Source organism: Adiantum capillus-veneris, chromosome 23 (genome assembly GCF_014529385.1).
Source record: "Adiantum capillus-veneris isolate H3 chromosome 23, ASM1452938v2, whole genome shotgun sequence".
Classification (NCBI taxonomy): Eukaryota; Viridiplantae; Streptophyta; class Polypodiopsida; order Polypodiales; family Pteridaceae; genus Adiantum; species Adiantum capillus-veneris.
In genome coordinates, this window is record NC_140953.1 from 28,048,436 (window position 1) to 28,064,317 (window position 15,882).

At 43.0% G+C, this 15,882-nt stretch overlaps 1 protein-coding gene across 4 annotated transcripts in view; it reads right to left on the reverse strand.

Moving 5' to 3' along the window:
• Positions 1 to 12,012, reverse strand: part of LOC147427559 (protein yippee-like At4g27745) — a 70,739-nt gene extending 58,727 nt beyond the window's left edge. For 2 of the 4 annotated variants that reach the window (XM_086497312.1, XM_086497309.1), the window contains exons 1-2: positions 11,650 to 11,788; positions 11,155 to 11,307 (exon numbers count right to left, since the gene is read on the reverse strand). In XM_086497312.1, the coding sequence (XP_086353438.1) occupies positions 11,155 to 11,250 (96 nt within the window). In that variant the 5' untranslated portion in view covers positions 11,251 to 11,307; positions 11,650 to 11,788. Of the gene's footprint in view, positions 1 to 11,154; positions 11,308 to 11,649 lie in introns of all 4 variants that reach the window. The other 2 variants (XM_086497311.1, XM_086497310.1) reach the window with 2 other exon arrangements.
• Positions 12,013 to 15,882: the final 3,870 nt, after the last annotated feature.

Consider the following 15,882-nt stretch of genomic DNA (forward strand, 5'->3'; position numbering starts at 1 on the left):
CCTCCTCCCATCCCTTGATCTAGCCTCATTGTACATATGTTGTTTTTTCATTGGGAGAGTCTTCCCATCATGATTGTTGTGGTCCTCTCTTGTAGAGGAGGTTGTAGCCCTATGGGCAGTTTCATTAACTAATAGAAGGATCTTTTTCTCGGAAAAAAAAGAATTTACTTGCAAGCTCTGATACCACATGTAAAGTTTATGGTGGATATATCAATGAGGCATTCATGGTTGCACCATAGCCAATGGATAATTAGGAGTAGACTAGAGAGTGAGCTCAATACACAATGCAGAATGAAAATAGCTTGCTTAATTGATTAAAATTAGAGACAGAGTTACAAGCTTTGGGTATTGGCCATATATAGGCTCAATGTAGAGAAGTGCAATCAATGATTGAATGGATATGCACCACAAGTGGAAATGGCAAGGGTAGTGTGAGCTACCACAAGTGGAGTGTGGCCATCAAGTGTGTAGCATGCGTTTTTGGGGATGAATTGCATGTGTGAGGCTTTGCAGGTTCCATAGGGAAAATGTGACTATGCACTTTTATGGTGCATGCTTTGCTTTTAGGGAGTGTTCTCATCAGGAGTGTAAGCTAAGGCTAGCCCAACAACTCCAACAATGGTAAATACATCTCCCACTGAGACTTGTTTTCAAAGATCTATCCCTTGAATGAGTCTAAAACCACTAATTCGGTTATCTCAGATTGTCCACCGATCTATGAATGAAAAGACAACAAGAATTTATGTGCAATACCAGCATTCTCACACACTGCTCTCCAAAACAAACAGGTAAACTTGGGGTCTCTATCGCATCCCACGAAACTGAAAGATGTGCAAAACAAACAGCTTTGGCAATTGGTCAGCCTTCACTGGTACAAAATGAGCCTATTTGCTGAATCTATCCACCATAGTCCAAATGTCATCATGCCCTCTCTTAAGCTTGGGAAGATCAAAGATAAAATCATCGTTTACTCTCCTATGGTCGATCTGGAATTGGTAAAGGCTCTAGGAGTCGTGTCACTTTGTGCATGTCATACTTCACTCTTTGACATTGGACACTCCAAGCGAGAAATCAATAGCAACACACGAACAGAAACTTCATAATCACTGAACTTTAATGGAGAGAGTGTGTAAGGTGTAGCGGAAGTGAATGTTGAACTTTGTTCAAGATGAGTGCTCCGAACTGTGCACAAGGGTTCCTTTTACTTATGGAAGGGAGAGCCTTCCCTTTCTTTAGTGAGAGAGTGCAAATGATCACAAACAAAGTGGATAACATTGTGAATGAAGGTACTGAGACTGAGAGATAGAGAGAGAAGAATACAACACCAGAAAAATTGTCAAACCCTCCTCCAAGGGCCCTTCTCTCAATGGCGAGAGAATTCTAGGCTATTGATTGCACAAATCTGATACAAGGTGCTGATGCAAGTACTTCATGCTATGATGAAATGAGGATATAAGTCGGAGACGAGGGCGGTGACGACGAGGACGACGGCTGGCTGAAAATGCTAAATTCAGGGCTGCAAATGATGCTCTCTCTGGGCTGGAAACGCTGGAGTCTTCTGGTAGAAAAACGCTAGATAAGCCTGCTGAAAACGCTGTTTTAAGTCTGCTGAAAACGCTGGTTCATCATACTAGAAAACACTGGTTTAAAGCTGTGTAAAACGCTGAAGTATCTGGCTGCTCTTATCTGCTGAAAACGCTGGTGAAAACGCTGATGCAGGCTGTCCAAAAACACTGATGCAGGCTGTCCAAGAACGCTGATGCAGATTGTTGGAAAACGCTGGTCTAATTATTGATCTGCTGGAAATTGCTAATGCCAGGCTGATCTGCAATCTGCAAAACGTTGGGGCTGATTTTGATGAAAACGCTAGCTAAGTTGCTGCAGAAAACACTAGGGCCATCTGCTGTAAAAAATGCTAGGTGGTCTTGTTGGCTGAAAAACGCTAGGTTGTCTTGCCGAGGATCTTGCTGAGACGGTGCACTGTCAGACACTGGGTCTCTACTGCCTCTTCTACCCGAACGTGCTAGCTCTAGCTTTTGTTATATATCTGCTTAGCCAATTTGCCCTACCTAGTTTCCCAACAAAGCCACTTATTAATAATAAGTGAAAAATGGCTAAAAATAGGGAAAATGGGTTCTATGCACTGTAAAATGCCCCTAATGGGTACTGACTGTAATCTGATAATCGTGATGTGTGCAACCAGAGGAAATGCAACTACTCTAAGTGCCTGGACATGAACGGCCTGTGCACAGGCTCACAAAGGTGCCAAAACACTTCCTAAGCTGACTTGAACCCTAGACATGAAGTAGCTTGTCCACATGCACATAGGGTTAGATGTGCACGTGACAGAGAGTCGACACGGCCCAACGGAGTTCCGTGCCCAAAGGTATTGGCCCCAAAGACTGGCGCCCCTTTCGGTATTTCCTTTTATATTAATCTTGAGCAAAGTACAACTCCCGCGCGTGCTCGCTCTCAGACTCTGCGTCCAGATACTCTCAGAAGTGAGCCCCTTGGGTCACTTATAAAGGTTACAAAGGGATGCCAAAAGCATAGCCTCCAAAAGAAGTAAATAAAAAACAATTAGGCTCCAAAAGCTACTTAGTTAAAACTCTGCAATAAAAAGCACTCAACGTTGATTGCGGAAATCCGTATAAGCAAGCTACGTCAGCAGTCAGCATAAAACGTAGAAAATCCGTACACTGCCATGTCAGCCAATCTGCGTATTTTCCGGGCGTCTGTACAATTTGCCACATCATCGCTTTGCTGTCCGGGTTGCACTACTACGTCATTAATTTGTGATATACCCCTCTTGAAAGAATTGTAATCGCCCTCGATTACGCCTGCAAAACAGACAGAGGCCATAAACTGTCTTAGTAGATAATGAATAGTAGTACCGACACACTAGACACGACACATCTAGCACTTGTACAAAGACGACAATCACATCACAGGACATCACTCGACATCAATACAAGAAACCGTCACGAGTGCTGACTAATCATGCGAACACACAATACTTCTTGAGGGATTTCTTTGGACCTCGACTCGAGAGCCAATATCGGTTCGTCATGATTGATCGTATCTGCAATGAGGTTAGCTTCAGTAGACAAATCATCAGCTAAACCATCATCCTTGTGAACAATCACATCTCTATCATGCAAAACATGTGTGTCGTGCTTTGAAGAAGAAAAGACTGAGAGACTCTCCTCCTGTTTCTTTTCAAGCTTCGCCTGCACATTAGAAATGAGAGGTAAAGAATGAACAACTGCCTCTCCACGAATGACAATGGGAGAGTCACTTTTGGCATTAAAAGTGAGAGTATTGTCCGCTCAATCAATGAGAGGGTTATACTCACGAAACCATCTAATGCCCAAAATCATATCACATCTTGAAAGAGGAGACGCTACAAATTTTATGCGAAAGGATGCTTGTTGAACAGTGAATAACACATCAAGGCACTCTCGTGTAATGAGAGAGTCCATACCAGGAGCGAAGCTCGATACCTCGAGAGGAGATGTCTTGTGAACCTCCAAGCGGGCTCTTTCGACAAGAGAGTCACCAATCACATCATGCATACTGCCTGAATCAAACAAGACCACCATGTGTTGACCTTTCACATGACCATAACACTTCATGAGAGACTCATTAATAAGAGGATCATGAGAAACTTGGGACACACTAGTGTGCTCATTTATGGCATTAACAGAGGATGTGGGTTCTTGAGGTTCTTTAGATTCATTAAATTCAATCTTAGGACATGTTCTATTTATATGACCCTTGACGTGACAGTGATAACATCGACCTTCCTTAGAATAAATGATTTGTTCTTCTACCGTTATGTATCCTCCTATGATTCCTTGTATAATTTTTTCATCTAGGGTGAGCTTAGGTTTAGCAAGTGTGTTAGCTTTACCCTTAGATTCATTTTGAGTGTTCTTTTCCAAAAGACCGGTGGAAGATTGGCTAGAAGAGTAACCGCTCTTACCATTCTTACCGTTCTGTGGGTTCTGAGAAGTCTGAGAGAGACTGTGACAAGACTTGTTCTCCTTAGGCTTTCCATTGTTGTGCTTCATCTCCTGTGCGAGAGCGATCGCTACCGCCTTGTTGAGATCTATTGGATCGAGTACTTCGACATCATACTTGATATACTCGTCCAATCCATAAAGGGATGCCTCTTTGCACTCATCATCCGATTTGCGTAATTGGATGCCGAGCTGCAAAACACGATTAGAGAAAGACATAACCGGCATACCATTTTGCTTAAGACTGCGCCATTCGTCCTTCAATGCTAGGTAATGGGGTGGCATAAACCGCGCCTTGAGCTTGTCTTGGAAGTCGACCCAATTGAAGGAAAAGGGCACGCCTTCTTCAACTTCCTCTAGGTGCGCGATCAACTGTGCCTCTTGCCATGCGTGGTACCAATTAATGGCATCACCGGCAAGGTACATGGCTGCCGTCAAAACCTTGCTATTTCCTGTCTTCTTAGTTCTCGCAAAGTAAGCATTATATTGATGCAACCAAGAATGAATAACACTAGCATCTATCTTACCGTCATACTTACTGAATGTCAATTTCTCAATGACAGGGTTGTTAGAGTCCGAATCTCTGCTTGTGCTACTTGATGAACTACCAACATCTTTGCCGTCTCGGGCTTCGAGGTGAGTACCTGTAGGACCAGCTCTTGCATGCGTTGGTCTCTTTGCACCTCACGCTCTAACTCCAAGGCCACTCGTTTGTCTTCGACCGCCAAGCGCGCTTGCTCGCGCTCACGCTCCAAGGCTAACCGTCTTTCTTCGCACTCCCGATCCAATTTTGCCTTTCTTTCTTCGCGCTCACGATCCAATTCTGCCTTTCTTTCTTCGCGCTCGCGATCCAAGATTGCCTTTCTTTCCTCGACCGCCAAGCGCGCTTGCTCATGCTCGTGATCCAAGGCTGCCTTTATTTCTTCGCGCTCGCAATCCAAGGCAACGCGTTGCGCTTCTTGTTGTAACATCATGTCGATCATCGTCTTGTCCAAACCCTCCATACGATTTGGTCCAACCCTTGGCGTATATGGGGAGGGAGGAAGGCCAGAAAAACCTCCAGGTGGGGAAAATTCTTCTTCGCCACCTCCATGCTCATCACCTCCATGTAAAGTATCCATTTCGCTTCGGGTGATGACCATACACTGAGATCTTGGGTACTTAAGTCCACGATTGACTTGGGTTCTTGTGGTTCTTGGGTTCTTGAGGTTCTTGAGTCCTTGAGGTTCTTGAGTTCTTGAGGTTCTTGAGGTTCTTCTTTAGCTTGCAATCTGTATTAGAGAAGGTTTTTCTCTTACCCCAACTGGACTCTTCCCTGCGGGCGCACCCCTTGGCGGCCTTGCACTCACACCAAGGTGCTTTTTCCCACCTCACATCGATTGGCCGTCCCTAAGTGCACGGTCCGCTCTCAATGAGTGAAAAGAGTAACGAGGGGAGGCGAGACAAGCCCTTCTTTCTTTGGTTTCCTGTCACTCTTCAAAAACACGATTAGGAATCGACACGCCCAAGTGGACTTGGGTTACGTGCGACCGCAACAAGCAAAAAAAATTCTTGTGGTTCTTTCCTTGAGTGATACAGAACATTGTCAAAGCTCTGATAAGGCGCAGCGGAAGTGAATGTTGAACTTTGCTCAAGATAAGTGCTCCGAACTGTGCTCAAGGGTTCCTTTAACTTACAAAAGGGAGAGCCTTCCGTTCCTTTAGTGAAAGTGCAAATGATCACAAACAAAGTGAATGACACTGTGAATGAAGGTGCTGAGAGAGAGAGAGAGAGAAGAATACGACACCAAACAATTGTCAAACCCTCCTCCAAGGGCCCCACTCTCTATGGCGAGAGAGGTCTATGCTATTGATTGCACAAATCTGGTACAATAGTCTAGATGCAATGGACTTGCCGATGATGTCAACGACGATGATCATGAAGACGAGACGGGCTGAAATCTGAAAATGCTAGGGGCTGAAATCTGACACTGTGTCGGCGAGGACGGCGAGGACGGCGATGGCAACGATGCGACGACAGTGCACCGACAATCTGCTGCGGGTAGGTGAGAACTGGGAGGTTTGGGGATGATCTTGTGCTGAAAACAGAAAACGCTGAAGTGCTTGGGCTGAATTCTCGCGAGAAACTGCAAAACGCTAGGTAGTGCTGCAAACTGGAAATGCTAGGAGACTGTAGCAAAAACATTATGCTGATCTACAATCTGGAAACGCTTGCTATGAAGTCTGAAAACGCTGGCTGATTTGGGAACTCCACAAACGCCAATTTGGTCTTGATGGCTGAAAACGCTAGGGAGTTCTGCCGGTCTTGCTGAGAAGGTGCACTGCAAGTGTAGGAACTTCTGCTGCCTCTTCCGCCAAAAAGTGCTAGCGCTAGGTTTCTTTTATAGAGCTTAGCAAATTTGCCCTACCCAGTTTCCCAACAAGGTCACTTATTAAAAAATGGATAAAATAGCGAAAACGGGTTCTGTGCACTGTAAAATGCTCATGATGGGTACCGACTGTCATGCTGATGATCATGCTATGCGCAACCATAGGGTATCCAACTGCTCCAAGTGCTTGGACATGCACGGCTTGCGCACAGGCTCACAAAGGTGAGAGAACACTTTCTAAGTTGACCTGAATCCTGGACCTGAAGTAGCTTGTCCACATGCAAATAGGGTTAGATGTGCACGTGACATACGCACTACAGAGGGGATTTCTGATTTGGTTCACTCCACTACTGGTGTGAAACAAGGCCGTCGGTATCTCCTACACTATTTGGCATGTATGTGGATGAGGTTGCTGACCACATTGAGAGGGATGGAGATAGAGGAGCACAGTTGGCAGGGACATGGATCCCACTATTGTTATATGCTGATGATATTGTGTTGATTTCTGACTCTCCGGAGGGGATGCGGCGTCATTTAGATGCTTTGTACACATTTCCCACGACGTGACATACGCACTCTAAAGGGGATTTCTGATTTGGTTCAATCCACTATTGGGGTGAAATAGGGCTGTCGTTATCTCCTAACTATTTGGAATGTATGTGGATGAGGTTGCTGACTACATTGAGAGGGATGGAGATAGAGGAGCATAGTTGGCAGGGACATGGATCCCACTATTGTTATATGCTGATGATATTGTGTTGATTTCTGACTCCCCGGAGGGGATGCGGCATCATTTAGATACTTTGTACACATTTGCCACGATAGTGGATTGTCTGTTAACTTGGGTAAAACAAAGGTTATGGTGTTTAACACCACACTACAGTGGGTATGGAGGTCAGCACCCATTTTTACATATGGCTAGGAGATGACGGAGTGTACAGATGCGTACACCTATCTTGGAGTAGTCTGAAGATGTGTTCGCAGGTTCAATTTCAGGAACCTCGAACAAAGCTGTGGCTCTTTGACACTCTAGTGGCTTCAACTATGATGCATGGGGTTCAGTTTGGGGACCCTCAGTGGATCACCATGGCAAATCTGGTAACATTGATGGATGGAGATGTATGGAGAGGCCTCTAGTCTCTATGATCTCTCGGCTGTTTCGGGCTAAGGCGTTAGTGCCACATGAGATTATTCGATCCGAGCTAGCTGCCCCCCCTCTCATGGTGGAGGCCCGTACTAGAGCAGTATCTTTCATGCATAATTTATGGCCCCAAGAGATAGATATGCTCGGCTAGCCCTTGAGTCGTCTCGACAGCTAGGGCTACAGGGGGACAACATGCTGGTATGGGCAGATGACATCATGGTTTCAGTTGCATGGCTTCAGCATGGATAGATTGCCTCTGTTCCAATACTCGTTGGATGCACCCTCCCTATCTCTCACATAGACTGAGATCACTACTCATACGTCAAGATTTGATTCGGCTAGATACCAAGATCACATGGATACAGCAGACACATGAGTTGGGCACGAAGATTACTGTAGAGAGTTATCTTCTCCAACTAGATGGATATGTGATCAAACCGGCCTATTCGACACTCATTTATCCTATGACATAGGATGTGCTATTGGACAGATGCGCACATCATCGCACAACTAGTGATTGAGACTGACAGATTTAGGAGAATACACATAAAGGACAGGATATGCCAGTTGTGTCATATAGAACTAGAGACAGTTACATCACATTTGTCATTGCCCGGTATACTATGAGATACAAGGCCGCTTTCATTGTCTATTCAGAGAGGGCTTTGGACCAATGGCTAGTCTTGAAATATCAAGATCAGAGATGCCTCGGGTTGTTTTTGCTAGAGCTACACAGACACAAGGATAGACAAATAGATTCAATTATCGTCCATGGAGATCAAATATGACCTATGAAACCGAACACAAAACGGTACATTGTCAAATACATCTCAAGCTAAGGAGTGAGGATCCAGCGAGGGGTGAACAAAAAGAGAAGATAAAATGAACAAAGCCTAAGGAGGGCTAGATGAGGGGGGAGCCGGTTTGGGAGTTCGAAACTCTTGGATATTGGCTTTGTCTCCTCGGTAAACTGCCCATTTTCCTGCAATGCACGCCTTGCATCTTTTGTACTTTTACCTTCTTCTACTTGAGTTGGGCGGGAGTAAGGTCTTCTACAAACCAAATTTTAGTGTCTTTAAGAAGCCTCGATTGCTCGAGGAGTTTGATTCGGTCCGTCTTCGTCTTGAAAGTGATGATTGCATGGTTAGTACGATGCTCGTGTGTAAGGGAGTTGATTGTGGCTGGATTCCGCTGTATCATGTGGGTTGTTGATTGGATGCGGGCTGTAAGGGGGAGTCTCTTAATGGGAGGCATTCACAAAGAGAAATTACTGACTTCTTTAAAGCAAGGGCTTAGCAGCCAGATGAGCATGTTCCATAGCAGACTTCAGAGCCCACTTATAACAGAGGTATATTAGTTGATAGAGCCATTGAGCTCGGAAGAGCTAGACGCCCACATCTACGAGGGCGACCACAACATCGAGACGGAAGCTCCATCAGAGGATCAGGACTATTCTAGCACGACAAGTGAGACGCCCGATACGACTATTTACAGAGGTGGACATTGACGAAACTCTTCAACGACCGATGCAATACTTTCTCAGACAACGCCCGATGTCCGGCATCCTCGGGCCCTAATGATGATGGTGATGATGATGATGTTTTTAGTCTCTCACTGTACTTCACTTTATTTTATTTTTGTACCCAGACATCGAATTAGATCCACCAAGATTGTATCAATTTGATCTCGTAGGTAATTTTGGCCTTTTAAAGACGTTTAATAACATTTCATTTCATTTCTAACGGGGGTACGTCACAACTGGATGACATGGCATGTATAGACAGGACCTCAAGAGAGGAGCAATAGTTGACCTGGATAGACACCCAGAGCGTGGACCAAAATCTGGTCATCAGCTCCGCGATTTGCAGCAGGAATTGCACATGTTTTCCAGCTAAAAATGTGGGCTGATGTAGCTGGCTGTAAAGCAGCTGACACGGCAGATTTAAAAGAAATTCACTTTTTGTAGCTTTTTGGGCTTTTAGAGTGTAAAAGCAGACCAAGTGCCTATAAAAGAATGGCCTAGTAGGGTTACTTTCCTCGGCGTTTTCAAGTCGCTCTCCCCAGCAGGTGTACCTGTGAAGAATAATAATAAAGAAATGGGGCTCTTATATGTCTCTATGAGCATGATAATATCTATCCCTTCAATCATCTCCGCCATCCAACGTGGATGTGGTGGATGTGCTCCATCACAATTTCATATAGTGATATTTATCTCCAATAATGTGTACTCATGTCTCGCCTCACAAGTTACAAGTCCCTATGAAACTGACCTGCCGCCAATGAAAACCAGCTCACCTCTCTTTCGCCCTCCTCCCTTATGACGGCTTCACCTTCATGAGGATGTAATAAAGAAAACAAACGTGCAGAACAAAGTGGCATTGTAGTTGCACATGCATTATTTAAATTTGCGATTTACTCTTCGATCACACACAAAACCTTGATGACATGTGAGGTGTGCATATCAAAAATGTTGCAGACAACTAAATATTTATTAAGCAGCTGGTGCTGAGACTAATGAAGTGGAATGCGCCACCATATTGCAGAATTACCTGGGATCGAAGTTGTAGTAACGTCATTGAATCTCACAAATTCTTAATTATATACTTCACTGATGGGCAATCACGAACTCCCTTGACAAGCACCGTTTTTGACCCAATATCAACAGTGAAATGAATTCTTATCAGATCTTTTACAGATTAGTGGGACAGTAATTGCTGCTGCTTACACCTGAGCTTTGTCGTTACTTTTGTTACACCGTTTGTTTATACCACAACTACAAAATGGGTTGGAGCTTGCATCATTAATCGTGTTGCGACTTGCTCCATGATCCAACAGCTCGTCTGGACCTACGCTAAGGTAATGACACAGTCTTGCAATGGCTTCAGTCTCTTCGGATGCAACCAATATGGACATGTATCACCATTCACAACCAAGATGAGTACTCAGCAACAGATTTTCGTCAGACAAGCGTTGGGGGGATCCCACCTTGCAATTTGAGAGGCAAACATTGTCTTCAAGCCATGTATGCAACTCCAACTAGAAAACTATTTTCTGTTAAATCTCCGTACATGTTTTGAACCATTGAATTCTCCCACCCCTCCCAAGTATATATGTTTGTTTTCTGCAGACCAGAAAATTTGAAAAAACAGTGTTCGGAGTACCTCACCAATTGTATCGTCGATGGGTTAAATCTTGCAAATGTGATTGGAGGTACAGTGTGTTCATGACATCTTTCGTGTCTAGTGTTCTTGCATAGTGAAGGGTCTTACCCTTGAACTCGAGGAAATTTTCCCCCTTGTCATGGAGAATACTATAATCTTCTCTGTATGTCAGAACAATCGTGCGAAATGTCGCTCTAGATGGCAAAATATTGCTTCTTGGCAGCCTTTGCCTGTGCATGATACGTGGCTCGTATTTGAAGCCAAAAACAACCTGTGGGTGCATTTGGAGAGCAAAAGAAAAATGGGGCGTACCACCCGCACGCATGTGTGCATGCATTTTGTATGCATACCGAGTCACGATATGAACAAAAACGCCCCTCTGACAAACAGATCGCACAATTTTTATGCTGCACATGCCCAGAACATGAGCCATGCCAAAGAGAAAATGGTGAACTTTACTTGAAAAGCTTTGCTTATGATGTCATCATGGAACGCAATGCTACGTCGACATTTGCTGCAGCTGTAAAGCCGTGGTCCATTCATTTTTGCATACATACAAGAAGAGCTTGTTCTAGAGAACCAAAAACAATTGGGAGCCTCTTCAGCAATTTTCTGCAATAATTAGCAATGAAAATAGTCAGATTAGCGATTACAGAGTGTTTTATAAACAAAACAATTGATCTGAGCGCAGTTTAATCCACAAAATGGAGATTGCACAGTATACTTAAGAACCAAAATTGTTTCATTAGTCTTCAAAAGTTTAATTATCTAACTTAATCCAAAAAGCTATTTGTAGTTTGACGTTTGCTGCTAATTTTGTCCTCTAGAAACTCAATTAAATCGTACACTCGGAGTTAACCATCCCGAATTAGTAAACAGACAATATGGATTAAGAGTTAATCATGTTAATCATCCACATTAAGTAAACAGTTAAAGAATTTGTAGTACAACAACCTTCTTAATCTGCTTTCACGCGGACCCAAAAGGGCAGATCATGCAAACACAGAGTGCAAACTGCGGTTCATTTTAGAGAGAGAGAGAGAGAGAGAGAGAGGCCACGCACAAAGTTGCTAAATGCAGAGAGCGCGCGAGACAAAGAGAGACTGAGAGGCCACGCAAGACGATGCCTGAAAAGAACTTGCCATTTATTAAACTTGTGTCCTAAGCCTACCCTTCAGACACAGATTGGCATTTATTGTATCTTCTGCCGGCTGATGTCCCTGTCCGGGAAGGTCCCACATATAAGAGCGCATCCACACGCCGTAGTCTACCCCCACCTAGCGTGCGTCAACAACGAAGACGAGCCCCCTCAACTCTGCCAATTTCGGCAGAGTTGGCGCTACCCCGCTTTATTCAGCACACAAGATAACCCTTCTGTATGCTTTTCAGAACTCGTCAGAAGCTTTTCAGAACTCTGTATATGCTTCCCTCAAACTTTGCCTGCGTAATCTTTACCCCCGTCGCCATGGCGTGCGAAATTGCTCTAAGGTTAGTTTCACGCAAAGGTGTCAGCTTTGTTGGGATGGCAGATGCGTTTTGGCTTCTTGCTCTGAAGAGCTAACTCTGCCATTCGTGGCAGAATTGACGTGGGCAAAGTTTCATTTTAAGGTATCTACATGTAGCAATTGGGGCAGTCGTTGCTCTGACACCGTCAACGTAATAATGCAAATGCATGTGTGTGAAAGTGCTATAAGGTTGGTCTCGCACATTGAGGACGTTGAGTTATTTTGTTGTGAACCCATTTGGCTTGTCCTATTTGGCAAAGGTTGCAACAAGTGATTGCATATGTGGTGTTTCTTAAAATGAAGCACTACTCAAGGTTACCCTGCCAAAAATGACAAAGTTTGGTTTGAAGGGTAGCATTTGGTAAGAGAAGACAACAAACATGGGTGTCGCTGTTTTTCAACTAAAGAAAAGAAACAACATTTACTAATATAAGAGAAATGATATTGGTCTAAGCCTATGTATTCCAATAGGATCACATTCTAGGTCATTTGGTATTGACAAATCGACCAAGATTCTTTCATTCAATTTTTGCCTCTCCAAGGGCATGATTGAATCTTAATGACTAATTTAAATTCCAAAGTCATTTTATGAATCTGTTTACATGGAGCATAAAAATATGTTGGTTGTTGTGCATGCTCATTGAGTAGCGTTGCAATCAATGTGACATTTTAAAGAGGGAAATTGAAAAGATAAAGACATGTAGCTTATTTGGTTGAGTCATCATGATGCAACCCCAAGGATGAGGGTTTGAGGATCATGGGCTACATTCGAAGGGTGTTGTCCACTTCCCCGTTGAGAAAGCCTTATTCCCATTTCATTGCCCCTTGTGTGTGTAATGTGCAGCAACATACAATTGTAAATATATGGATAACATACTTCCTTCCCTTGTTTTGATGGGGAAAACAAAAGAGAAATGGTAAAAATATGAAAGTATTCTCTCGTTTTATGCAAATAATAGGGGACTATAGCAACCAAAAAAGTCAAACTGAGGGCACCCACAGGGGAGGGGGTAACTATTTTTGTGTTACCCTCTTCTCCTTTCTCTAACTCCACCTCTTTGAGGTACAATTAAAGAGGTGTGGTTACCTCCTTTCATTTGCGTGTGAATATGCAAGATGAAATATGAAATAGGGTAACTAAAAAAGAGCTTTAATCGCTATAATTTGTGGTGTTGGAATAAAGGTCACTATGGCCGAGCGATTGGACATGGTTGGCTTGGTGGCGTTGTCCGACGGAGCGATGGGGCGTGGAGCTTAGTGAAGAAGATCCAGCGGTGTTCAAGACAGAGTGCAAATAAGCTTGAGCACAAACCTAGCACTTGTTGATTTTGTTAGAGAAGAAGCAGGGAAAAACAGATTTCAACGAGTCATTTTTTTTAATGTTCAAGAGAGAGTGCAAATAAGCTTGAGCACAAACCTAGCACTTAGCTGATTTTGGCAGAGAAGAAGCAGGGAAAAACAGATTTCAACAAGTCATTTTTTTCATTTTTGGCTTCGAAACGTAGTATTTTGCATATCTCTCACTCACAGGCTTGGGTTAATGTGATCCAGGTTCCATCCCAAGGTTTCGACATGTTTTGGACACGTTGGTGCAATCAAATTTATGAAATTTTGCACATATAAATTTTTGTCAGCGGGTGAATATCCTATTTTTGGGTCTCAAAACACAATTTTTGGCATATGGCACAAAAATTTTGCAGTAATTTGTAGCAAATATGACACACAATAGTTGTGTTAGATTAATACCTACAAAATAGAGTAGTGATATTGTAAGTATTTTGACATGTACGCCACTTGGGAATGCTCAATGGGAGCTATTTGAGCTTGCATTTGTGGACATGTTTTCATACACATTTTTTGTCAACACAAATAAGAGCTACATTGGAGTGGCATGTTTATGCCCCGTTTATGCTTACAGTTGTTATGCATACTTGATGTACTTCAATTGGGTGCTCTAATGACTTGAACATTGTGGGTGCTCACATGTAAGCATTAGTTTATGTGTTTCAGATGCTTTATTATTGCTCTGCACATTGAGTATGCTTTTATGTGCTTATGGACATGTTGATTGAGCATATACACATTTGTTGATGTGGGTCATTGTAGTATATGTGGTTTATGGTATTCTTGAGGCAGACTTGACATTGGATGCCATATGGTTTGGTGCTTCTCATGTGTGATTGAGGCCACTATCATCGCTCATTTCTTTTTTTACAGGTCATGATATGTTGCACTTGTATACCTTTTTGCGCTTGCATATGTGCGCACATATCTTTCTCATGTTAGCATTGATTACTTTACGACATGTATGTCGACAAGTATGCTCATTTTGGTGTCGATTTTCCATTTATATTGTAGTTTGAATCTTGAGTCTTTATAACCTTTTGTGGGGTCAGGTTACCAATGTGAGATGGATTAGGTATTCTAGCTAGAGATCCCCTTTGTCACCTCACCATAGGATATGTATAGAGAGGACTAGGTGCATCGTATGTCGTGTTGGTGAATCAATTTTTGGTCAGTGATGGTGCACTTGGTCAGATAGCTCTCTATGCACATGGTCATTGCATGATTGCTTTTTGAATTTCTATTGTTTGAAATTCTTCCAATTTTATTGCCATAAAATTCACTCTTGGTACTTAACTACTAGCAATAAGGTTTACCTTATGAAGAATCTCTATGAGCTACTCATGAAGGAAGGTGACACCATGCCAACACATCTGAATGTCTATATAAAATTTAGTCAAATGACTTCACAAAGACTTAATTTAGATAGCAAAGTTCAATCTATTTTCTGGCTATGTTCCTTACCTTCCTCATGGAGTACATTTTGTACACCCATAAGTATCAACACCAAAAGGTACACTGGTATTGATGTTAGTGATAGTTTGCTTACAAAGGAGATTCGTAGGAAATATCTTGAGCCAACCAAATCTAGTGATGCTTATGTTGCTCATAGTGATGTATATGGTCCTATCCCAAGTAAGTCTCGGGGGGGGGGGGGGGGGGGGGGGGACTAATTACTTTGTGACATTCATATCGATCGAGCAAAAATTTTAAATGCTTAAGGACTAATAATGGTGGGGAGTATCTCTCAAGAGAGATCGTTGAATTCGGTGCAAAGAGAGAAATTAAGCAGCAGTTTACCACGCCATACACACCAACACAAATGGAATTTCATAACGGATGAACCATACTATAAAAGAGTGTGTTATGCGGCTATTCTTTCTATGGCAAACCTTACACAAAGCCTTTGAGCCAAGGCCACAATATCACATATTAGCATATAGGTCTCTTAACACACCATTGGATTACAAGGTTTGTGAAGAGGTGTGGTCTAGCAAGAAGCCGCATTATGATCACTTACATGTATTTGGTTGCAAATCATATGCTCATGTGCCGAAAGATCTTAGGTTAAAGCTTAATCTAGAGTCACACACATCTCTACCGGTTATGGTGTTGATGGTGAGATGGGTTATCCTTTATGGCACCCACAATCTAATAAGATTATTTGTCATGATATTTAATGAGTCAAAGATGCATATAGAACCTCTTAATGAAATTGATCACATAAGATCACATTTCAGGGTGTTACCCCTCAAACAGTACAAACCTAGAACTTGTCTAGTGATGTGCTTTGAACTAGCAATGCTCATGAATGCACAAAGTAGTATTCAAGCATTGA